The 27251-nt window shown below is 41.2% G+C and overlaps 2 protein-coding genes and 1 long non-coding RNA gene across 7 annotated transcripts in view; 1 reads left to right on the plus strand and 2 right to left on the minus strand.

The window, feature by feature from the left end:
* The window catches only part of LOC137414956 (E3 ubiquitin/ISG15 ligase TRIM25-like), a 1058494-nt gene that overhangs the window by 616051 nt on the left and 415192 nt on the right, over positions 1-27251 (plus strand). The window lies entirely within an intron of this gene.
* Positions 1-27251, minus strand: part of LOC137417051 (E3 ubiquitin-protein ligase TRIM11-like) — a 150100-nt gene that overhangs the window by 89838 nt on the left and 33011 nt on the right. For 4 of the 5 annotated variants that reach the window (XM_078770108.1, XM_078770106.1, XM_078770113.1 and 1 more), the window contains 3 exons: positions 19405-19427; positions 16264-16391; positions 11725-11784 (listed from right to left, as the gene is read on the minus strand). In XM_078770108.1, coding sequence (XP_078626234.1) covers positions 11725-11784; positions 16264-16391; positions 19405-19427 — 211 coding nt within the window. Of the gene's footprint in view, positions 1-7785; positions 8406-11724; positions 11785-16263; positions 16392-19404; positions 19428-27251 lie in introns of those variants that run through there. The other variant, XM_078770115.1, reaches the window with a different exon arrangement.
* Positions 800-2507, minus strand: LOC144889527 (uncharacterized). Its single transcript, XR_013621844.1, has 3 exons — positions 2461-2507; positions 2311-2370; positions 800-1063 (listed from the first exon to the last, which is right to left on the minus strand). It is a non-coding gene; the product is annotated as an uncharacterized LOC144889527 (long non-coding RNA).

Consider the following 27251-nt stretch of genomic DNA (forward strand, 5'->3'; position numbering starts at 1 on the left):
CCAGCACCAGGATTACTGGACCGTTGATCCATCTTGAATGGTTTACCTGTGATGTAGATCACTTGTTGACGTCACGGATTTATTTAATTTAAGCGGAATATATTACATTGTGACGTCACGTGGTAAGATCGGAGCACGAACATCAATTGCGGAGATTGTGAGGTTCGTGAAACGATGAACTCGATATCATGGACCAAGAAGATGTCAAACGAGGAGGAGATGATAATCATAGACCAGAAGGAGACCGGGTCCAAAGATCCAAGGGATCCCGTGGGTTGGACCGAGTCTGTATTGAGGGATTGATCACACAACCAGACATTGAGGAGGTGAACCCGTCTCCATTTTACCTCCAAATAAGCACGTGGGGACAGGTGGGATTCACACAAGAAAGGTGTGTCAAGTTACCAAGCACCTAGCTAGCGCTTGCCAAGCCAGCCGTTCCTTAACAGTTTTACATGGAGTGCTTGCTGGAATGATTAAGCTTCCTGGCGAGAGCTCTTCAAGAATCTTGGTAACTGAACACACCTTGGCGTTCACCTGGAGAATTTTTTTTTCATTCTGAGATCCTCACTTGAAATTAAGGTAAAGTCGAGATAGATTACACCTTTGGGGCACAGATGTGACGTCATCAATAGGTTAAACACATCGCAATCCCGATCGATTGGAATAAGAAATAAAATAATTACCTGGAGATTTTATGGTTTGAATGAAGAAGAGGATCAGAATGAACGTCTCACCTTGAGGGTTCTTCGTCTGATTCACGGCGAAGACGGATCCGACTAAAAACTGCTCCTCGTGGTTCACGTTGGATCATTTTATTGGACAAAAATGTCACGTGGTGATTCTGTTGCGATTCGGGTCGAAACCCGAAAAGCATGTGGGGAATTGTTTTTATTTAAATTTAACATTCATGGAGAGATTTGGACTTCCAGTTCATGTCGAAAGGACATCAGGAAACAAAACTTATTCCCTTCTTAAACTTCATTTAAAATAAACTTTCAACAGCTGGTGAATATATGTTATACACAAGAACCTGATTTTAATAAATTAAACACAAAATAACCTGCAGTTTGTGAAATAAACTTTCATCAGATGGTAAATATACTCCGTTTCCACAAGAACATGATTTAAATAAATTCAACACAAAATAACCTGCAGATTGTGAAATAAACTTTCATCAGCTGGTGAATATACTCCGTTTCCACAAGAACATGATTTAAATAAATTCAACACAAAATAACCTGCAGATTGTGAAATAAACTTTCATCAGATGGTGAATATACTCCGTTATACACAAGAACCTGATTTTAATAAATTCAACACAAAATAACCTGCAGATTGTGAAATAAACTTTCATCAGATGGTAAATATACTCCGTTTCCACAAGAACATGATTTAAATAAATTCAACACAAAATAACCTGCAGATTGTGAAATAAACTTTCATCAGCTGGTGAATATACTCCGTCATACACAAGAACCTGATTTTAATAAATTCAACACAAAATAACCTGCAGATTGTGAAATAAACTTTCATCAGCTGGTGAATATACTACGTTATACACAAGAACCTGATTTTAATAAATTCAACACAAAATAACCTGCAGATTGTGAAATAAACTTTCATCAGCTGGTGAATATCCTGTTATACACAAGAACCTGATTTAAATAAATTCAACACAAAATAACCTGCAGATTGTGAAATAAACTTTCATGAGCTGGTGAATATCCTGTTATACACAATAACCTGATTTTAATAAATTCAACACAAAATAACCTGCAGATTGTGAAATAAACTTTCATGAGCTGGTGAATATCCTGTTATACACAAGAACCTGATTTTAATAAATTCAACACAAAATAACCTGCAGATTGTGAAATAAACTTTCATCGGATGGTAAATATACTCCGTTATACACAAGAACCTGATTTTAATAAATTCAACACAAAATAACCTGCAGATTGTGAAATAAACTTTCATCAGCTGGTGAATATACTACGTTATACACAAGAACCTGATTTTAATAAATTCAACACAAAATAACCTGCAGATTGTGAAATAAACTTTCATCAGCTGGTGAATATCCTGTTATACACAAGAACCTGATTTAAATAAATTCAACACAAAATAACCTGCAGATTGTGAAATAAACTTTCATCAGCTGGTGAATATCCTGTTATACACAAGAACCTGATTTTAATAAATTCAATACAAAATAACCTGCAGATTGTGAAATAAACTTTCATCAGATGGTAAATATACTCCGTTATACACAAGAACCTGAGTTTAATAAATTAAACACAAAATAACCTGCAGTTTGTGAAATAAACTTTCATCAGATGGTAAATATACTCCGTTATACACAAGAACCTGATTTTAATAAATTAATCACAAAATAACCTGCAGTTTGTGAAATAAACTTTCATCAGATGGTGAATATACTCCGTTATACACAAGAACATGATTTTAATAAATTCAACACAAAATAACCTGCAGATTGTGAAATAAACTTTCATCAGCTGGTGAATATCCTGTTATACACAATAACCTGATTTTAATAAATTCAACACAAAATAACCTGCAGATTGTGAAATAAACTTTCATCAGCTGGTGAATATCCTGTTATACACAATAACCTGATTTTAATAAATTCAACACAAAATAACCTGCAGATTGTGAAATAAACTTTCATCAGCTGGTGAATATCCTGTTATACACAAGAACCTGATTTTAATAAATTCAACACAAAATAACCTGCAGATTGTGAAATAAACTTTCATCGGATGGTAAATATACTCCGTTTCCACAAGAACATGATTTAAATAAATTCAACACAAAATAACCTGCAGATTGTGAAATAAACTTTCATCAGCTGGTGAATATCCTGTTATACACAAGAACGTGATTTAAATAAATTCAACACAAAATAACCTGCAGATTGTGAAATAAACTTTCATCAGCTGGTGAATATACTCCGTTATACACAAGAACCTGATTTTAATAAATTCAACACAAAATAACCTGCAGATTGTGAAATAAACTTTCATCAGATGGTGAATATACTGTTATACACAAGAACCTGATTTTAATAAATTCAACACAAAATAACCTGCAGATTGTGAAATAAACTTTCATCAGATGGTAAATATACTCCGTTATACACAAGAACCTGAGTTTAATAAATTAAACACAAAATAACCTGCAGTTTGTGAAATAAACTTTCATCAGATGGTGAATATACTCCGTTATACACAAGAACCTGATTTTAATAAATTCAACACAAAATAACCTGCAGATTGTGAAATAAACTTTCATCAGCTGGTGAATATACTCCGTTGTACACAAGAACCTGATTTTAATAAATTCAACACAAAATAACCTGCAGATTGTGAAATAAACTTCCATCAAATGGTAAATATACTCCGTTATACACAAGAACATGATTTTAATAAATTCAACACAAAATAACCTGCAGATTGTGAAATAAACTTCCATCAAATGGTAAATATACTCCGTTATACACAAGAACATGATTTTAATAAATTCAACACAAAATAACCTGCAGATTGTGAAATAAACTTTCATCAGATGGTGAATATACTGTTATACACAAGAACCTGATTTTAATAAATTCAACACAAAATAACCTGCAGATTGTGAAATAAACTTTCATCAGATGGTGAATATACTCCGTTACACACAAGAACATGATTTTAATAAATTCAACACAAAATAACCTGCAGATTGTGAAATAAACTTTCATCAGCTGGTGAATATCCTGTTATACACAAGAACCTGATTTTAATAAATTCAACACAAAATAACCTGCAGATTGTGAAATAAACTTTCATCAAATGGTAAATATACTCCGTTTCCACAAGAACATGATTTTAATAAATTCAACACAAAATAACCTGCAGATTGTGAAATAAACTTTCATCAGCTGGTGAATATCCTGTTATACACAAGAACCTGATTTTAATAAATTCAACACAAAATAACCTGCAGATTGTGAAATAAACTTTCATCGGATGGTAAATATACTCCGTTATACACAAGAACCTGATTTTAATAAATTCAACACAAAATAACCTGCAGATTGTGAAATAAACTTCCATCAAATGGTAAATATACTACGTTTCCACAAGCACATGATTTAAATAAATTCAACACAAAATAACCTGCAGATTGTGAAATAAACTTTCATCAGATGGTAAATATACTCCGTTATACACAATAACCTGATTTTAATAAATTCAACACAAAATAAACTGCAGATTGTGAAATAAACTTTCATCAGCTGGTGAATATACTCCGTTATACACAAGAACCTGATTTTAATAAATTCAACACAAAATAACCTGCAGATTGTGAAATAAACTTTCATCAGCTGGTGAATATACTCCATTATACACAATAACATGATTTTAATAAATTCAACACAAAATAACCTGCAGATTGTGAAATAAACTTTCATCAGCTGGTGAATATACTCCGTTATACACAAGAATCTGATTTTAATAAATTCAACACAAAATAACCTGCAGATTGTGAAATAAACCTTCATCGGATGGTAAATATACTCCGTTATACACAAGAACCTGATTTTAATAAATTCAACACAAAATAACCTGCAGATTGTGAAATAAACTTTCATCAGATGGTGAATATACTCCGTTACACACAAGAACATGATTTTAATAAATTCAACACAAAATAACCTGCAGATTGTGAAATAAACTTTCATCAAATGGTAAATATACTCTGTTTCCACAAGAACATGATTTTAATAAATTCAACACAAAATAACCTGCAGATTGTGAAATAAACTTTCATCGGATGGTAAATATACTCCGTTATACACAATAACCTGATTTTAATAAATTCAACACAAAATAACCTGCAGTTTGTGAAATAAACTTTCATCGGATGGTAAATATACTCCGTAAGACACAATAACCTGATTTTAATAAATTCAACACAAAATAACCTGCAGTTTGTGAAATAAACTTTCATCGGATGGTAAATATACTCCGTTATACACAATAACCTGATTTTAATAAATTCAACACAAAATAACCTGCAGATTGTGAAATAAACTTCCATCGGATGGTAAATATACTCCGTTACACACAAGAACATGATTTTAATAAATTCAACACAAAATAACCTGCAGTTTGTGAAATAAACTTTCATCGGATGGTGAATATACTCCGTTATACACAAGAACCTGATTTTAATAAATTCAACACAAAATAACCTGCAGTTTGTGAAATAAACTTCCATCAGATGGTGAATATACTCCGTTATACACAAGAACCTGATTTTACTAAATTAAACACAAAATAACCTGCAGTTTGTGAAATAAACTTTCATCGGATAGTAAATATACTCCGTTTCCACAAGAACATGATTTTAATAAATTCAACACAAAATAACCTGCAGTTTGTGAAATAAACCTTCATCGGATGGTAAATATACTCCGTTATACACAAGAACCTGATTTTAATAAATTCAACACAAAATAACATGCAGTTTGTGAAATAAACTTTCATCGGATGGTAAATATACTCCGTTTCCACAAGAACATGATTTTAATAAATTCAACACAAAATAACCTGCAGTTTGTGAAATAAACCTTCATCGGATGGTAAATATACTCCGTTATACACAAGAACATGATTTTAATAAATTCAACACAAAATAACCTGCAGTTTGTGAAATAAACTTCCATCAGATGGTGAATATACTCCGTTATACACAATAAACTGATTTTAATAAATTCAACACAAAATAACCTGCAGTTTGTGAAATAAACTTTCATCGGATGGTAAATATACTCCGTTATACACAATACCGTTTAACCGTTTAATCCTGGTGTTGGGCTAGCGGCTAGGGTGCCGGCTTAGGATCCTAGGATCCTGGGTTCGAATCCCGGTCGATCGCTGAATTAACGCCAGGGGGGTTGACTCAGCCTGTCATCCTTCCGAGGTCGGCTAATTGAGTACCAGTTCACTGGTAATTCCCTGTTTGTCGCTAAAGGCGGCAACAAGGGTTGGCGTCAGGAAGGGCATCCGGCCGTAAAACATTGCTTCAAAAAGGGGACCAAAAAACAACAACAACCACGGTTCCCGAAAAAGGCCAACCCCCGCTTGCGGGGAAAAATGGCCTCTAAAGGTGGTTTTTTTTTTTTATATACACAATAACCTGATTTTAATAAATTCAACACAAAATAACCTGCAGATTGTGAAATAAACTTCCATCAGATGGTAAATATACTCCGTTATACACAAGAACCTGATTTTAATAAATTCAACACAAAATAACCTGCAGTTTGTGAAATGAACCTTCATCGGATGGTAAATATACTCCGTTATACACAAGAACCTGATTTTAATAAATTCAACACAAAATAACCTGCAGTTTGTGAAATAAACTTTCATCGGATGGTAAATATACTCCGTTTCCACAAGAACATGATTTTAATAAATTCAACACAAAATAACCTGCAGTTTGTGAAATAAACCTTCATCGGATGGTAAATATACTCCGTTATACACAAGAACATGATTTTAATAAATTCAACACAAAATAACCTGCAGTTTGTGAAATAAGCTTCCATCAGATGGTGAATATACTCCGTTATACACAATAACCTGATTTTAATAAATTCAATACAAAATAACCTGCAGTTTGTGAAATAAACTTTCATCGGATGGTAAATATACTCCGTTATATACTCCGTTTAACCCTGGTGTTGGGCTAGCGGCTCGGGTGCCGGCTTAGGATAAAACCAAGGATCCTGGGTTCGAATCCCGGTCGATTGCTGAATTAACGCCAGGGGGGTTGACTCAGCCTGTCATCCTTCCGAGGTCGGCTAATTGAGTACCAGTTCACTGGTAATTCCCTGTTTGTCGTTAAAGGCGGCAAAAAGGGTTGGCGTCAGGAAGGGCTTCCGGCCGTAAAACATTGCTTCAAAAAGGGGACCGAAAAACAACAACAACCACGGTTCCCGTAAAAGGCCAACCCCCGCTTTGTGGGGAAAAATGGCCTCTAAAGGTGTTTTTTTTATATTTTTTATACACAATAACCTGATTTTAATGAATTCAACACAAAATAATCTGCAGATTGTGAAATAAACTTTCATCGGATGGTAAATATACTCCGTTATACACAATACCGTTTAACCGTTTAACCCTGGTGTTGGGCTAGCGGCTAGGGTGCCGGCTTAGGATCCTAGGATCCTGGGTTCGAATCCCGGTCGATCGCTGAATTAACGCCAGGGGGGTTGACTCAGCCTGTCATCCTTCCGAGGTCGGCTAATTGAGTACCAGTTCACTGGTAATTCCCTGTTTGTCGCTAAAGGCGGCAAAAAGGGTTGGCGTCAGGAAGGGCATCCGGCCGTAAAACATTGCTTCAAAAAGGGGACCAAAAAACAACAACAACCACGGTTCCCGAAAAAGGCCAACCCCCGCTTGCGGGGAAAAATGGCCTCTAAAGGTGGTTTTTTAAATTTTTATACACAATAACCTGATTTTAATAAATTCAACACAAAATAACCTGCAGATTGTGAAATAAACCTTCATCGGATGGTAAATATACTCCATTATACACAAGAACATGATTTTAATAAATTCAACACAAAATAACCTGTAGATTGTGAAATAAACTTCCATCAGATGGTAAATATACTCCGTTATACACAAGAACCTGATTTTAATAAATTCAACACAAAATAACCTGCAGTTTGTGAAATAAACTTTCATCGGATGGTAAATATACTCCGTTATACACAAGAACATGATTTTAATAAATTCAACACAAAATAATCTGCAGTTTGTGAAATAAACTTCCATCACAAACAGAACGAAATGAACGAAATCATTAAAACGAGCAAAACTGCACGGAGTCACCAACACCATAAACCCCAATCGCGGGTTTAACGGGGACCAGGAAGTTCCCCCTGAACACGTGCAGAACCCGCGAGTCCCCGAAACACGTAAACTCTCCCTCCTCACAATCCAACAAGACCCCAAACCGTTCAGGATCCCCCGGCACGGCCAGGAGGGTTCCTCGATCGTTGTGGACTGTGTAGTATTTGCTTTCATATTTCCGTAAACACCAAGACTCGGGATTCCTTCCCAACCAGCACTCTTTCCCTTTCCTCCCAATTGAGTTTAAACAGATCCCGATTCTCCACGAACTGCTCGACCTCACATCGACCTCCCAGTAATGACGACCCGAGGAGAAACAATCAGAGGAAAGAACTTGTGCACAACGATCAAACCGATCAGGATGTTCTGGGTACTGATTGTGGGTCTCGGTTCGAGTCGCCGTCCTGAGATCCCGGGAGATCTTGATGTAAGGATTTGCAGAGTTTGGGTCCAGACTCAGGGTCCGTCCTTCTGCGGACACGACGACACGCAGTCACAGTCTTTGTTAGAGAGGGTGGTGGGGTATTTTGGAGGAGGAATAGGAGGGCGGATATTTTGGAGTAGGAGGGAGGAGGGTATTTTGGAGTAGGAGGAGAGGGGAGGTATTTTGGAGTAGGACGGGAGGGGGGGTATTTTGGAGTAGGAGGGAGGAGGGTATTTTGGAGTAGGAGGAGAGGGGAGGTATTTTGGAGTAGGAGGGGAGGGGGTTTATTTTGGAGTCGGAGGGAGGCGGGGTATTTTGGAGTAGGACGGGAGGGGGGGGGGTATTTTGGAGTCGGAGGGAGGAGGGGGGGGGTAATTTGGAGTAGGGGGGAGGGGAGTATTTTGGAGTAGGAGGGGAGGAGGGTTATTTTGGAGTCGGAGGGAGGGGAGGTATTTTGGAGTCGGAGGGAGGGGGGTATTTTTGAGTAGGAGGGGAGGGGGGTATTTTGGAGTAGAAAGGGAGGGGGGTATTTTGGAGTCGAAAGGGAGGGGGGTATTTTGGAGTAGGAGGGAGGGGGGTATTTTGGAGTAAGAGGGGAGGGGGGTATTTTGGAGTCGGAGGGAGGGGGGGTATTTTGGAGTCGGAGGGAGGGGGGGTATTTTTGAGTAGGAGGGGAGGAGGGTATTTTGGAGTAGGAGGGAGGAGGGTATTTTTGGAGTAGGAGGGGAGGGGGGTATTTTGGAGTAGGAAGGGAGGGGGATATTTTGGAGTAGGAGGGAGGGGGGGTATTTTGGAGTAGGAGGGAGGGGGGGTATTTTGGAGTAGGAGGGGAGGGGGGGTATTTTGGAGTAGGGGGGGAGGGGGGGGTATTTATAAACTCACTCACAGGTGTTTACAGAAAGACAGAGGGAGGTGGACAAACAATGGGGGACAGAAGAGGATGCATGGGGTGGAGAAGGTGGATCCAGAACGGACCTCGAAGGAAGGAGCGCTGGAAATTTGGAAGGAGAGATCGGGGTGGGGTGGGGTCAGAAAAGTTCATGATTTTAGATTGGGGACAATCAGCTGATGGTGAAGACCTGTCTGGAGGAATGATATTGAAGAGGATGTGGAAGTTGGTTCCACAGGAGAGAAAAGGAGGAATGAATGAGGAGGTGAGCAGTGATCCTGGATTTTGGTAGTTTCACCAGAGTGGGTTGATGGTGGACCATGTGAGCCCTGCAGAAACATTGGGAAGGGAAATGGGGGGGGGTACAAAGCTGGGAAAGAGCAGAGGGTGCAAGACCAGAAAGGAGTGTGTGTCTGTCTCTGTCTTTCTTTCTCTTTCTCTTTCTCTTTCTCTTTCTCTTTCTCTCTCTCTCTCTCTCTCTCTCTCAAGGCAGTGGCAGAGAGCACGTTACCACCTAGCACTGCACTGTGATATTTGTGGAATGGATGAAGAAAGGAGGGAAGTTAAGAGCAGGGATCGGAAAATTATTAGGCAGGGAAAGTGGAGAGGAAACGTCGCCAAAGAGTACAAGGAGAAGATGAAAGGAAGGTAAGATGAACTTTGCGAAGAAGCAGAAGGTTTGGAGAAGGAGGAGAACAAGTATTGAGTGGCATTTAGGGGAACTGCAGAAGTTTTGTGTGGAAGGACGTCAGGAAAGGGATTATGAGTGAAGAGGGTGGATAGAAGGAGAATGGATGAACTGAGGGAGGAGATTGATGTGCAGATGAGCTTGACGGGGAGATTGGTGAAATGCCGGCTGAGATGGGCTGGACACGATGCGGATGGGGGAAGAGACACTGGCAAAGAGAGCAGATAGGTTGAAGGAGCAAGAAGGAGGAAAAGAGGGAGACCGCGTTTGAGATGGGAGGATTGTGTGAGGAGAGATATCAGTAATGTGGGGGTGATTGGAGAGTGGAGAGAGTTGGTTGAAGACAGAAGGAAGTGGAGGAGTATCGTGGTCAAGGAAGGGCAGGAGTTTGGTGCCATCGGACCTCACCTCTTATAAAGGGAAGAGGAGGTGAAGATAAAAGGTAACAAAGAACCGTTAACACAAACAAACTAAAAAAAGCAAAATGGACGATTGGCTTGGGATATTAACTTAATCCACGATTATCACAAATGAAACGAGAACGTCACTCGGTAGAGCGCATACCTCCGCCAGGCTGAACAGTTCATGGTTTCTATCGCACTGATAGGCCGGATCTGGATTCGGAACTGAACTAAAATCGAATTGGCTTGTTCTCGTCGCCTAACCAACTCATCAACCTAGTTTCGTCATAACTCGTCTATAACTTTTTTAACTATAATGTTATATTTCATTTTTCACCCCATCTCTCAATGGTGAAGAATCACTTTAAAATTAAATAATTCTCGTGTCCGAATCCATTTTCAGATCTTCACCAAAATCGAATCGATTAGTCCTTATCACACACCAAGTGAGGTCAATTGAGTACCAGTTCACTGGTAATTCCCTGTTTGTTGTAAAAAGGCGACAAAAAGGGTTGGCGGCAGGAAGGGCATCCGGCCGTAAAACATTGCTTCAAAAAGGGGACCAAAAAAACAACAACAACCACGGTCCCCGAAAAAGGCCAACCCCCGCTTGCGGGGAAAAATGGCCTCTAAAGGTGGTTTTTACACACCCAACCTGTTCACCAAGTTTCGTCCAAATCCGTACACAACGTTTTGAGATATCCTGCAATATATCATTTTTCGCACCATCTCCCAATGGTGAAGAATCACTTAAAAAATTCTACTGGCCGGATCCGAATCCGGATCTTCACCAAAATCTAATCATTTCGTCCTTGTCGCATACGCTACATCTCTGCCAAATTCCGTTTGAATCCGTCGACAACTTTTTGAGATATCTTGTTCACAGATAGACAGACAGACAAGCAAACAGACAGGGGTGAAAACATTACACCTTCGGTGGCGGAGGTAAAAATCCAAATGATTTGAACATGAAATGCACCAATCATTGGTACGAGGTCAAAGATAAACAAAAAGACAAAGGTAGACCCAGAAAAAAGACAATCATTTATCCTCCTTATCAAACATCATTCTTCCTCATTTCCACCATATTTACCACCCTCTCCTCCACCACGTTTACCACCCTCCACTCCACCACGTTTACCACCCTCTCCTCCACCACGTTTACCACCCTCTCCTCCACCACGTTTACCACTCTCTCCTCCACCACGTTTACCACCCTCTCCTCCACCACGTTTACCACCCTCTCCTCCACCACGTTTACGACCCTCTCCTCCACCACGTTTACCACCCTCTCCTCCACCACGTTTACCACCCTCTCTTCCACCACGTTTACCACCCTCTCTTCCACCACGTTTACCACCCTCTCCTCCACCATCCCTTTCACTTACAAAGACGTTTCAGGGTGTTGAACTCCAGGTCGGCAATTTGCACCTGCTTCACCAACTCTTCTGTGGAAATTAATGAACAAACAAATTGTGAAATTTAAATCACTTTGTGATTATTAAATAAACTTAATCTTATTATCACAAAATATTGGTCACATTATCTTGCATTACTTCGGCCTTCATATTGGATGTCCTGCTTGGTGTTCCTGGAGGAAGATATTTTTCAAATGCCGAGATCTCAATTTAAAATCCACCATCCCAATCCACTTTGTCCATTGTCTATATTGATATACATGACAATTTTTAATAAACAAGACCACAAAATCCTCAGATACTTCTTATCAGATGCAAGTGAAGCGTGTCCAAAAATCTTTGAAAACCTGTTGAAATTTTCACAATGTTGTTTCGTGATGGGGCACAACATCACATTTGGTGATGATTCCCTGCCAAGTTTAGACACACGATAAGGTTCATGATAAACAAAAATCCAGATACAATTTAAACAATCCATGAAATATTGTGATGTGGAAGGAGGGGGGCAGGTGGGGGGTTCATAGCGAGACTGTGGTAAGTGTAACACAGACCGTGTGTTTCGAGTAGATTAGATTGCCATGTATCAGGGACCTATCAGAGTAAGTTGTCTTGTTACATGTGACGCTGATGAGGGAGCATATGTAATTTATAGACAATATAGTCATGGTGAGATTATGTGTGTAAAAACTTCTTGTTAGTGGGTGGGGCTAGTTGAGGACCATAAAAAGATGCAACAGGAGCAGACTATTTTTATTGGGGCAGCCCTGTGGGTATGGCGGCCCAGAGGTTGGCACCTCCCACAAGCTGCGGGTGGCTAATCATGGGCCCCGCCACAGATGAAGGCACTCCAATTGTCTACTTGGGATGGGTCTGTACATGCGCACGGAAGAGTTGAAGCGGGACCCTTGGAGACAACGAAGATCGGTCTTTTTCTCACTTTTCCTCGCTGGGTCTCTTCATCTTCTGCTTCATCGTTGCTCAGGGAGGATTGCTCTCTGGAAACATGGACAACACCTTACAATCCCTCCCCTCCTCTTCATCCATAATTCCTGTTCCAAGCTTCATCATCACCCTGAACACCACTCATCACGCCAAAGGGAGGCCCTCGCCCATTGTTTCCGAAGAGAGTGGTCTGTGCTGTGCCGCCTCATGGGGTTAGGATTCTTCTTTCTTCCTCCTTGCATATACGTTTGCATTTCTCCACATCCACCTTTGTGTCTGCATGGTTTGTATGATTTTCACCTGCCATCCACCTTTTTCCCCATGCTCATCATAAATAAACCATTATAAATTCCCTTTTTTAAGGCCATTTTCCCCGCTAGGGCGGGGGTTAGCCTTGCGTGCCCTATGATAATCATCGTGGTTCCCTTTTTATATATAAACCCTCGTAAAGGTAAGAAACGTTTTCTCAGAAAGGTTAGAAACCGTTAAATTTGGTTCATTTTTGGTGACATTGGGGAACAGTTATGTTGTACATGAATTGCGCTGAATGCAGTAGTTAGAGACATTTCAGCTGTTGGCCGGATGACAGATCCCAGAGGAGACGGCCCCTGTTAACGGAGGCTGGCTGATGTGATATTTGCTGCTTCGGATAGGGATATTGTCTTGGGATAGGGATCTCCCTTTGCTGGGCAGAAACCATTGAATTTCCCCAAGGAAAATTCGAGACCCAATTGTAGCCTAACAAAAGCGTGATTGGGCATTCAAAATTTAAAAGATTATATTTTCGAGGTGGCGATTTGCTCGGTGGCAAGCCAGGGGTATAACCCAGGAGCATTAGGTAAGGACCTAGAAGAAATTAGTAGAAAGCTGATTTTTTGCACAGAGCTTCAGAATACCATGTTGATTCCCACAATATAAAGTCCCACGAGTCCCACCTTGTGGCATTTTCAAAATTCAAGATGGCCGCCGGTTGGATGGAAAATACATAAATATGGATAACTTCTGCCGAGAACCTCATAAAGGTGTACTTTTCATGGCTAAATATATGTTTTAGCACACTAGGATTTTAATAGAATATATTTCAGTGACCTCAGATAATGATATGTAGATATAATCCAAGATGGCTGACAAAATTGCCACTGCTGTAATGCAAAAAAACATCAAAATCATGATAAGTTTAATTTGCTATTATTTTATTTAATGCAAAATGTTTCACATTGTGACCACAAGGCCTGCAAGAGGTAAACACATGGGGATTTGACATTTAATTACAATACGACACAAAAGCAGACCAACTCTTTGATCCCAGTCATCCCCACCTGATTCTAGTGTTTTGGACAGTACAGTGTTAACTGAATGTCACTTTTCTTATTCCTGACTTCAACACTGTTATCACCCACTAAATCAATGTCCCGAGAGTTTTTGCAATTATGGCCATTACAAACAGTACACAAGAGGGTACACTCCAGACCAGACTTGTAGCAAGTGCATCGTTTTCCACACCCCACCTTGCATCCACAAGATATCATTTTCAATATTTAGACATAAAAAGTATACTTTTATGAGGTTCTAGGCTGAAGTTATCGCAATTTATGCATTTTCCGTCTAACCGGCGGACATCTTGAATTTTGAAAATGTCACAAGGTGGAACTCGTGGGACTTTGTACTGTGGGTATCCACATGACATTCTGGAGCTCTGTGCAAAAAATCAGCTTTCTACTAATTTCTTCTAGGCTTCCCCTTCATTTTTGGCTAATGCTCCTGGGCTAGTAGTGCCGACTGAGGAGGAGCCGAGCATAGGAACCTCTCTCGTTCTCGACATCACTCGAAGCCCTTCTGCAGGTGTGAATGTCGGTCAAGAGTCGGGTGGGACGTTCATTCAGGCCATGTTCGAGCAAATAATGGGGGGAAAATTGGAGTATTTGGAGAACAAATGAGAGGTCAAATAAAAGAAAACAAGGAGAAAGACATAAAATGTCATTGCCACTGTGGTTATAGTAATTTTGCTGTATAGAATTAAAGGCCGCCAGTAAGTTTACTGGGGCACCGTCAAAGCGACAAATATCTTCGTTTTCTGGCTGTTTCTTCCCTTTCTCAAATTCTAATTGTATCTCTTATAAAAGCTCTTGATCACCCCAAATATAGATGCTGTCAGCTATTTGTTAATCCCATTCAGTTGAATCGTACCCGTCCTGGCTTTCTCACTCAGTCGATGCTGTACTGATCTGATAAACTTCATTTTTAATTTCCAAAAAACTTTTCTTTTGAATGAATCTTATCTACTTTTATCACTACTCCACTCATGGCTTGCGGACTTCCTCTCTGGTCGAAGGCAACGTGTGGCCCTGAATGGATTTCTCTCATCTCCCCCTTCCTCTTCTGGCTGAGGTTCCCCAAGGTAGTGTTGTGGGCCCTGTGCTATTTCTGGTCTTCATCAATGATCTCTCCGACTCTCTGGAAAATCCTCTCTATCTCTTTGCTGATGACTCCACTCTTTGCCACTCCATTCCTCATCTCTAAGATCGGCAGTCTGCAGCCTCCTCACTCTCTGCAGACCTGGACAAAATCACAGACTGGTCAAAGAAGTGGAACATGTCTTTCAATCGACAAATCTCACACTCTTACTATGTCTCTCCAAAAAGACCGACTGGAAAACCCTCCCATCTACTTTCTCAACAATCCTGTCCAAGAAGTTCTGTCGCTCAAGCTTTTGGGTCTCACTATCTGCCATGATCTTTCTTGGGAAAACCACATTTCCAAGCTGGCCTCCAAAGCCAGTCGCCGTCTGGGCATCCTCTGTCGTGCGAAGTCCTTCCTTGGCACACCTGAGCTCCTCACCGCATACAAGGCTTTCATCCGCAGCTCAATGGAATATTGTTCTCCCCTATGGGCCGGTGCTCCTGCCTCACACCTAGCCCGGCTTCACGCTGTTGAAACCAAAGCTTTCAGAATCATTGGAATCTCCCGCGATGAAGCAAACTCCGAGGGCCTTTCACTCTCACCGCAGGCAGGTCGGTGGTTTTTCTGTCTTCTATTGACTCCTCTCCGGCCTTGCTCCCCCAGCTCTCTCTGTGCTCTGCCCCCTAATATTCCTACAGGTCGCACAAGATCTGCCAGCAACCCTCTTATGGTTAAACTGCCAAAATCTAGGCTCTCTGCTCACCTTCACTCTTTCATTCCCCTTTTCTCCTGCCTCTGGAACAAACTCCCCCACTCCCTTCAATCCCACTCCTCCCTCCAGGTCTTTAAAACAGGTGTTCACCACCTTCTCTTATCTTCCCCCATCCAAAGCCTTGATCTTTTCTACCCCTGCTAATTCACCCGAGTCCTTGCAATGTTCATATGTTTTATACCTCTCCCACATCCCCCCCAAGCCCTCCCCCTCCCACATTTCTCTCAATGTCCCTGCTCTCAAATGTTGTGTTTGTGTCCTTCCCACTCTCTCCCCATCTTGTCTCCCGGTCCCCTTATTTTGTGTTTTGTGTCGGTTTGACTTTTTGTGTGATTAATGTTAGCTCTTTCATGAGCCTCGATCTTGTATACAAAAAAAAGGAAAAAACAACCTACTCTGGATCTCTTTTAGAAGATTGTCATTGATCTGGATAAGTGAGTCCACATTCTGCTCCTCCACCGGGAAGTCCAGCAATTTTGGTGGAGCAGGCTCCGTGGTTGAAAAATGTGACCTGGACTCCAGTCTTGGTAGGGAGGAGAGAAACATTCATTCAACAAGGAAGGAAGGTGAGGGTTGCCAATGAGGATAAGCTAATGGATGAGATAAATATCTATTTTTTTCCAGAAAAATTTGAAGTACGGTACATTCAAAAAGTCAAAATTGGACGAAGCTGCAAACTCGTTTTGATCAAAGTATTGCAAAATCAATTGATAAATTATTTAAATTTGCAGGTCGACAAAATATGAGACATTGGGGGATCATCCACCTGATAAATAATTTCAAGTTCAATTATAAGCATCTGAAAATGAAAAGGCAAACAAGACAGCCTCTGATTTGTATTCAGACTCCCGTTTGCTGAACATGACAAAAACGGGAGAAAAAAAAAAATTAACAACATTACACGAATACATCCTTTGGGCCTCCGAGGCCCAATGGCTGCGTTGGTGTAGGATTTTTGACGCCTGCATCTAAGGGTTACAAGGTTGAAACAAGGTTCTAAGGTTCTAAGGTTGAAAAAGACAATTCTTCAGCTACATTTCTCTGCTTATTACATTGCAAAGGCGAACTACCCGAACATGGACCATACTAATCCATACATTTAACTGTAATGTGGGTTTGGAAATGCACAACATGGCTCAAATTGGACATCACATCCTTCTTTCAACGTTCAGTAAATCTCCAATGTTATGAGAAAGAACCATCATGGGAACAAGATGAGGATTTCTTGTTGATTTGTTTTGGCCATAGACTCCTTTGGAGAAGGACTGGAACGTCACGACCTCGGGGTTTGTAACTTGAGTCTGAGTTCCCATTTTCTATCTCGTTTTCTATGAATGCCTCGTTTTCTATGCAAATACCACAGCACTTTACTATTGGATGGATTGGAATGAAATTGACATATGACATGTAATTTATGTAATAAAATAATAAATAAATAAATAAATAAAATATAATAGTCTATTATAACAGATTAGTTTCCCTCGAAAAAATGATTTGAATATACATTATTTTTTTCCATTTGGCAACTTTATTTTTAAACAATTTTGTTTTTAATTTTTTTGATTTGTGTATTAATTATTATTTATTTTAAAATTAATTGTGATATTTCACATTTAATATCAGAAATTAGCAAAATACCTGTAATATGTTTCTCTTCTCTTTCAGAAACTGTCCAGCTGGTGATCTCACAGGATCTTTGTTTTGTTTCCTGCTTTCATGACAAGATGCCACGTCGTTGCAGCTGCTTTGGCTGTAAAGGAAACTATGATGGGACGCCTTATGTAAAGGTCCTATCCTTCCCAAAAGATCCTGAGGAGAGGGAGAGATGGATATTGGCAATGCCGAATGAGAAAGAAAGCTTGAGGCGCTTGAAGGAGATATATATTTGTGAGACACATTTCAATTGTAAATGGGTGTCAGTTAAGGGTGGCAAGCGACCCAAAGAACCCCCATCAATATTTCCTGGATTACCGAAATCAGTTTTGAAGCAGGTTACTTCAGCCCCACACCCAACATCATCTTCTACATCAGAATCAAGAACTAAGAAGGTGCATGCAGCTGCTGAGGCTGCAGACAAGATCCGAGATTTCGACCACTTCTGCGCCAAAATCAGCTCCTATTTTCCTGGCTTTAACGTCATAAAAGACCAGAAAAACCTGTACCTATCAATAACTGACGCTACTGGACAAACTGTCAGGCAGTTCTTTCATTTCCAACAAGTCAGCTCACCTTTTGGGTTCCTATTCTTGAATAGAGTTGAGAAAGATGGCATTGAGGTGCCCAAACGACTTTTTCCTTTGCAAAAGAACAGCTTGCTCTCAAAACGGTCCCAGATTAGATCCATAACTGACCAGGTAAACACCTATGAGTACACAAGCCAGGAAATTCTTCAGCACGTAATAAGCCAGCTCAGCAAGATGACTGAGGCACACGAGCTTCCTCGTGTGGTACTTCCATAAATCCAGATGAGCGAAGTGAACTCATTGACGAGATCACTCCTCATGACACTCAGGAACTCTTGAGGTCTGATGATGCCCTTAAGCATAAAGTTGTTTATTTGGCCGGATAGCTTGTTCATAAATATGGTGATAGCACCAGTATGGAGGAGATCATGGATTATGAAGATGGTAATGAGGTGTCATCTGAGTTCCTAGATAATTTGAATAGAGGTGGACTGAGTGTGCCGACTATGTCAACCGTCTTCTTTGTACATAATGCCTATAATTTGCATGGCATGACTAAAATGCGTTGCCGCTTTCATTTTGCTGAGCTGTTATCCTTTGTAGATGCACCTTTAGCTAGTAATAATGCAGCATGTACTACTTTAGCTAACATTCTATTGAAAGCTCATGTCCTCAATGTCAGTGACAAAGAAAAGGCTGTGGGATGCCTCAGGAGGCAAGAAAAGCTCTCCAACTAGTGATAGCTCTCCAACTAGTGATAGACATAGACATAGTTGTAATAGACATTTTTTACAAAATATTATTGAAAAACGGTGCATTGTTATTATTCGAATGTGTATTTGCTGTATGTTTGTATGTTTGTGTAATACGATATATGACAATATATATTAAATTTGGACAGCTCTACAAACTTGCCTCTTATTATAATCAGCCATCTCTCACCGTTTATGAGTTAGACACAAAAAACGGGCAAAAATTGCCAAAATTCACTAATTTGACCTTGAAATATGACCTTTTGACCTTGAAGACCCCAGGTGGTGTTTAAAATGTCGCTATTGAACTCGCCGTCCTCAAAAACCCCTATTTTGACCCTGAGATCATGTCTCTAGCCCTTCTAGAAGTCATTTTAGCCCAGGACTTAAGTTAATCTTTCAGACTCAAGTTACAAACCCCGAGCATGGGACGTTCCAGTCCTTCTCTAAAGGAGTCTATGGTTTTGGCAGGTAAAGTTCAATTAAGTGCTGAGTGATTAAATATCCATTTTGTGTTCTTTACTACTTTACTACACATGTGATTAAAATACACATGAAAGGGACATGATAAAGCACATGAAAGACACCCTTGTAGTCTTACCTGCACAGCAAATCCTTGTAGCCCTGAAAAGGTAAGAAATAAACAAGGATCAGAATCAGATTACAAGGAAGTCTGATGCAGGTGGGGGCCATCTGGTCCAGAGCTATAGAATACTCGAGTTCAGTGAACTTAACAATAGGTGCCATGTTGTTACTCAACTGTTCATGTGCGGTTCAGCGTTCATTACGCACTGTTGGAATGTACCTTTGAGACATTTGAGGTTCTTTAGACCTTTTCGACCATTACAGACCTATTACTTGAGACCATTTAAACCCTCAGACCCCCTTCGACCCTTTCGACCTCACAGACTTTTACAAAGTGACACTTTTACAAAACCTTTGACTTTAGACCCTTCACACATTCAAACCCTTAAAACTGCAGACCTCTTGGAGCTTTAACTTTAGACCCTGAGGATACCTCAAGACCTTCAAGACCCCATTAGATCCGAAAGACTTTTAGACACGTAAGACCCCATTAGACCCTCAAGACAATTTGCTATGACCCGAGCTTTTTAATAACTTACGATGAAACTCTTTGAATGCACCAGGCATGCCAAGTCACAGACAGGGTTTCTACCTCAGCTACCCTTTACCGAGACAAATTGGGTACGGCTGCGGCAGAATCCCAGTATAGAGGATTATCGAGACAATTTAGGGCAGGCATCAACAAGTACCACGACGACAGAGAGACCGACTGAAAGTCATGCAACACCGAGGCGGCTAGCCACTAAAAACATCACTCCTGTCAAAGAAATGAGTCCCAAGAGTCCAAGTGTCATAATTCATGGAGACGATGATCATGATGATGATGGGAATGCACTGCAAAAGCAGGAAGAGAAGTCCCGGGACAAAATGATAGACCAGTATACGTGTACCGACCCTGGTCACGGAACGATTTAAGTGTGATTGTGAGGTCCATGCCCCAGGGTCGGGATGATCCTGAATTTCACAAAGAATTGTCAATAATAGTACAATGTCACAAACCAGCACACGTAGATATGAATGTCCTGTTAGATATATGATTGTGGCTGAAGGGCTGTTACTCCACTTAAAACAAAGCCAATTGGCCATACCCTGAATAGGGATCAGAAGCATTAGATAGGAAAATGTCGGCACTGCTTCAACAAGTACTGGAAATTGTGCCCACTAGAATTGATTGGGGCAAAATTCAGGCATGCAAACAGAAACTTGACGAAGATCCGACGGACTATTTAGAACGATTGCAGACGGTGTTTAGAAAACATTCAGCAACTAGAACGGGCACTCGGTAGAGCGCATACCTTCGCCGCAGCTACTGTTCTGTACTTGGCATGGGAGTGTAGGGAACAGAACAGTGAACAGTTTGGTGCTGATTTCATGCAAATCGGATAAGAATTGACCGAGTTATGACAAATAAAAATACGATTTTGACCTTTTCGTGACCTTGACCTTGACCTTTGACCCGATTGCTCCCAAAATCTAATCAAATGTGTCCCGTATAATAACCAATCATCCCACCAAATTTCATGCAATTCGGTTGAATACTTTTTGAGTTATGCGAATAACATACACACACACACACACACAGACATACAAATAAATACACAGCGATCAAAACATAACCTTCCGCTTTTGTGAAGGTAATGAAAGATTATGCAGGCGAAAAATGCCTCTCCCACGTTTTCGTAAACGGGCTAAATGCAAAATTACAGTCCGACGGGAAATGGGAAACAAAACATACAGTGGCCCTTTTGCCAAATGTCGCCCATTGATAGACAAATGGACCAAAAAGGAGCTGACACTGCCACAAGATTGATGCAAAGTGTTGAAGCTTCTAATAAGTTAATGCAGTTGCAAGTAAGTGCAATGCAAAAGGAAGGAGTTAGATAGTATTGTGAGCAAGAGAGGTACGCAAGGTAATCGTGGCCGAGGATTTAACAACAGACCATATGTGGGCAGGAACACATGCCACGGGTACGGCCAAGTTGGACATTGAGCCAAGCAGTGCCCAAACAAAGGTATGCCTATACGACGGCCATTCCAAAACCCAAATTTTAACCCATGGCCCCAAAATCAGTGTGGACTATGCAAAACCCCTTCACACCATAACAACAATAATAGGGGTGCCTGGGTGAAACATCAGCATTACCGTTACCAACTTCTAAACCTTCCAGAGAACCGACCCTTACCATGAAGGTATCAGGAAATCACCTTCCTAGTAGATACAGGCGCCCCACGCTCGACAATTATGCAGAGTGACTTCCCAAATGTTCTGCTGTCACAAGCACGTATAAATGTAATTGGGGTATCAGGAATACCAATATCGACTCCTGTAACTAAAAAATTACACGTGGAATTTGGACCATTGTCAGGACAGCATGCATTCCTGCTAGCAGCAGATACTCTGGTTAACTTATTGGGCAGAGATTTGCTCTGCAGATTAAATTGCACAGCAAAATGTTCTCCGAATGGGGCTTATTTAGAAATGCCCCAGTCATCATGTGACAATGTTTTTAATTTGCTGCAGACAACCACTGAAACCGTTGTGTATTTGGTGGACTTTGGATAACGATGATATTTCTAGTACTTTGAAGACTCAGTTTGCAAAATTGATGAATTGTGTGCCTCAAGTACAGGACTGGATAACTCATAACCGGATAGACCTTTCACAGTGGAAACCTCATCTGCACTATTCAGTATAATATGATGCAAAAGGTGATGATGCAGATTATGAGGAGAGCATGTCCACACCTACAACAAAGGTATGACGTAACATTGGGATCAATGTGGATAGGACAACAGGGAATAGGTATGGAAGTACAACTGTTAAAGGAACAATTGGATCTGTTTAAACAAATGCATGAGATAACACCGCACATTACTTTGGCTGTGGCCGGGGGATATCAGGCTGACGATATAGGTCCAATGATCACGAGGCTAAAAACAGTCTTTGAAGGATGAGGCAATAGCTTCAGGAGCTTTCCATGATGCCCAACTCTGGCAAATTGGCTCCGATGGATTCCGATGGGAAAGGAAGAGTGAGGCGACTTCCTCCACCTTCATGGTGATTGACATCCTGCATGTAGCTGTCATAAATGCCTCTCGTGAACAACTAGATCAGGTTCTGAACCGTCTATGGACAACAAATCCAAATGAATGATGTAGGACGAATTAAGAGTATGCAACCAGTCAAAATTGCAATAGACACATCTAAACCATGTCCTCGTAAGCAGCAGTACGTGCTACGACCAGAGGCAGGAGTTGGTAGAGCTCCTGGTATTCAGTCTTTGCAAGACCAAGGAATCTTGTTCCAACTACAAGCTCACGTAGTCCACCAATGTTGCCTATTAAGAAACCAGGAAAGACGATATGGCATTTTGTGCAAGACATAAGGGCTGTAAATGACTGCGTCATACCTTCGTCCAGTATTCCGATCTGTCCTGCATTCCAAGTGATAACAAGTGTTACACAGCAGGAGATATTTTCTCCGCTTTCTTTTCCGTTCCGATCCACCCACATTACAAATTCCTTTTTTGCATTTACATACCAAAGAAAACAGTGTACCTGGACGGTACTTCAACAGAGATACACGGATAGTCCTACTTTGTTTTCCCAGCACTCTACGAAGACGTAAGTGATGTAATTTTTCCTGGAGGTTCCACACTGGTACAGTACGTAGATGACTTGCTTGTGTGTTCTCCTTCAGAAGAAACATGATTGCAAGACACTGTAGTTTTGCCAAATGGAGGTCAAATATCTTGTGTACATCTTGAGAGGAAGGTCTCAGCTTCCTTCCCAGAAACGTGTAGCCACAATACTGGCACTGCCAGTCTTTTCTGGGAGAAGCAGGCTACTGCAGACAGTGGAACATTGATTAATGCTCTTTTGTCTCATCCGTTGTTGGACATTACTTCTGTGTGTAACCCAAATCCTTTAGTCTGGACGTCAGAAGAAGCATTTGTAGCACTTAAGAGTGCTCTTTCCTGTTAAGACAGCCAGACTTTCCTGTTAGGACTGCCAGACTACAGCAAACCTTTTTTTATCTGTACTCCCATGAAATGCATGGCCTCGCTGAAGCGGTACTCACACAGAAGCATGGATGTAAGATGCGTCCCATTGCTTACTATAGCACAAAATTGGGACCCTGTGGCTTTAGGATTTCCGCCGTGTTTGAGGGCAGCAGCAGCAACCTCCTATGCAGTACAATCTACAGAATCTATTGTTCCAGAACCACCTTTAGGTGAATATATATATAGAATAGATTACAGAATCTATTGTTCTAGGAACAACGTTAAGCCTTCTGGTGCCACATGCTGTTACCACTGTCCTATTAAGAACAAAGACGCAGCATTTGCCAGCTTCAAGAGCTACCACATATAAACTTGTGTTAATAGCTGTGACCAACAACATAATTCGGCGATGTCCACCACTGAACTCTACTTCTCTTTTGCCAACCACAGAAGATGGATAGCTGCATGACTGTGAGGAGGTAGTGACGCATATGCTAATGCCGCTACCTGACTTGAGAAAATCCACTCCAAAATTCTGATTTGGTGTTGTATGTTGATGGGTCATAATCATGTGCGTCTGCCTCCTACAATTGTATAGGCCTGAGTTCCACCACAGCAGCTGAGTTACCTTTTACAAGAATAACTCAATTTCTCACTGTCCTTGTAATGGTCTTACACCTCCCAACCCCCAGGAGTACCTCTGGCAGCAACTTGCCCTCTGTCCCAAACATTTATTTGTCTGTGTGTTGTACCCTTCTTCAAACAGTGATGACTCCATCTTCAACTCTCTCTCAAACAACAAGGACCAACATTTCCCACTCATCCCAACTCTCTCTATTCTCCATATGTGGCAAATTTAAATTGTCACCATGCAAATTGGGTTGGTGTTGGTACCTCTATCAGCCATGGAAATTCAGGAAGGGACTTCTGTGACTGATTTGATCTGTGAACTTTCCAATCCAGATTGGTCCCAATGGCAAATTCTCCTTTTTGGACGAGTTTGTTGTGTTTTGTATGCAGCTTGTGGCTACTTAGCTGCATCATTTTCTGTGGGTGCAGCTGTTCTGCTGATGCAATGCCTGATGCAATGCCTCGTTACCAGTAAGCTGGTGTGCATTTTGCCGACCTCAAGGGTGGCAGGCTGAGTCAAACCACCTGGTGTCAATTTAAGGTTAATTCAGAGGCTCAAACTCAAGACCTTAAGATCTTAAGCCAGCCCCCTCAACCATTAAGCCTACACCAGGCTTTATGGATGAGGTGATAGATTTGGTTCTGGACTTGCTGGACAACACCAGACTAGGTGATGACAAACTCACTGCAAATTTATCCTGCTCTTCCTCTGCTCCAATTCGTCCGTCTGTCCATATGCCTGTGAGAATGAACATCTCTCTGGAAATATTCAGAGAGCTGCTTCAGCACCGGCGAGTATGGCAGTTCACTCAGGCAGATTGACCAGCAGCCTTCAATCTCTCTTTAGCACTGGTATCCTATATCCACTGCCCCTGATGGTATTCTATATCCCCAGCACATTGGATGAAGGGTCAAACAGGGGCCACTCCACCAATGGTAAGTGAGGGTGGAGCGGTGTAATTGTTACCCAGTGACGTTGGCATGTGACTTTATATTACTTGGGGTGCAGGCGAAAATTCTTTCTGCCTGCTTACATTTATCCCAGGAGGACCAGGGGGAGCACGATGCAGCTGGGAGCCCGAGTGCTGGTGAGGCAGATTCAGCAGAGACCAAGCCTGCCAACACCACGCCTCTGCCGGGTGGCGTTCCTTCCGCCCTGCCGAAGAGAACTGTAGACTTGAAAACAAGTCGGTTTGGCCAGAAGTTATTTTTTCGTTTGTAAATACCTTTTGTTTCCTCTCCGTGCCATTTGCAATAAGAACCAGGAAAAGTGCAATCAGAGATTGCAAACCCTCGCCAGGATGTATTTTCAGTGGTTTTTAAGGCTTTCGTGTTAAAACAAATATGGCGGCCAAATCACATGACCGATGACGTCATTATTTTTTTCCGAAACGAATTTATTCCGAGCTTATGCTCAAGAAATTTCATCTTGATCGGATGAAGTTTTGTAATTGTCGAATTATGACGTCATAATGGAAGCACCTATGACATCATGAACATATTTTATTCCCCATGGAGAGTTCTTTACAATGAGCCATCTCCATTTTTTCGATTCAGCACTTTCGGAGATATAGAGGTGCAAAGTTTTTTGTTTTTTCCAAGATGGCGGCCGAACCACGTGACCTATGACGTCATAATTATCATCAAAAAATTATACAGGTGGAGTTGCACCTATGGTCAAAATTTCCTGTCAATCGGACCAAGGGTTGCAGAGAAAATCATATTTATTCTGTGCAGATAAACAGACAGAGACAGACAGACAAACAAACGGACTCAAATGCAATACCCTCTCCTCTGGCGAGGGTTTATATAAACTAGATTTGGTCTCTGGGTGAAATGTGGTTGTCCTGCTGGCTTCATCTCTTGGTTTTGTACAACCTGTTAAAGGTCAATTGGTCATGGTCTCAGACCCACCAGACTATCACATCACGTGACTTTGGTTACTCAGCCAAAGATTAAGATCAGTCATGTGATCGCTTGTCAGCATGTCCCTCACTCACTGTGGGGAATCCAATCTGTATGGTAACAAGGTTAAAGGTCCTCAAATGCAAATGGAACAGGGAGTATTTGAGGCAGATGACAGTTGCGGTCGTTTTGATACCAACTGGATTCGAACCAGGCAACCAGTGCAGACTGGGGGCTGTAAAAATATTATGTTTTAGGAATCACCAAATACTGTACAATTTATAAATGGAATTGTCATACGTGTGTGTGTGTGTCTGGAAGTGTGTGTCTGGAAGTGTGTACATATATAATTTGGCCCAGTTTATATATATATATATATATATATATATATATATATATATATATATATATATATATATATATATATATATATATATATATATATATATATATAGTGTAACGGTTCTGAGAAGTGTAACGGTTTTTTTGAGAAGTGTAACAATTTTGGAGGAAGTGTAACGAATGTGAAAACGTTACAATGTGAACGTTACAAAAGTATGGTAACACCCTGGTAATGTAAATAATGGTCGCAGCCGTCCTCCTAGTTAATTCCATGAAACTTACACGCAGGTCACGATATATCTTTTTAAATAGTGTATTTCCTTATTTTATGTAGGCTAAATATGTGTTTCCCACTAGATTGACTTTGCATTGTATCAAACAAAATAAGCATAGGCCCTTGCAATTTCCCCAAACATCTCCGCTCTCCAAAGTTCCTTTCAAAAGGGTGCGAGTTGTGTTCAATCCCGCAAGCCGCCATTGCCCATGTGCTAATCTCGGGGAAGAAAGGCGTGTCTCCACCTCGTCATAGAGGGGAGGAGTGAGCCAGAGGGTCGCATGGCCAATCAGCACCGCGGTGAGCGACCCGGTAGGCGTGCCCTCGCAGCCGGCGGCTTGATTCCGCCCCGAGTTATAAAAGCGACTGTAAGGGACTGCTTTACCAGATGACCTGGGAGAGGAGCGAAGAGGCGGCACCAAGAGGAGCGGTGAGATGCGAAACGCTCCAAGTCAAAGAGGAGAGGTACTCGGAAAGGAAACCAGCTTTGGAGAGACGCGCTGAAAGGAAGGAGACGGCTCCACCAGGAGGAGAGGAGCAGGTGTGCCCGAGCCAGCGCGTGACGTCTAAAGCATCGGCAGCGGGTACGCGCAGGAGGGTTTTCCCGCCAAAACCGCGAGGAATTGAGAGCTGCTACCTCCGACCTTGCCTCCCTCTCCAGCAATCCACCTCAAGCCCTACCTGCCTGCAATATCCCCCGTGTAAGTG

Source organism: Myxine glutinosa, chromosome 1, assembly GCF_964187855.1.
Source record: "Myxine glutinosa chromosome 1, kmMyxGlut1.1, whole genome shotgun sequence".
NCBI classification, from domain to species: domain Eukaryota; kingdom Metazoa; phylum Chordata; class Myxini; order Myxiniformes; family Myxinidae; genus Myxine; species Myxine glutinosa.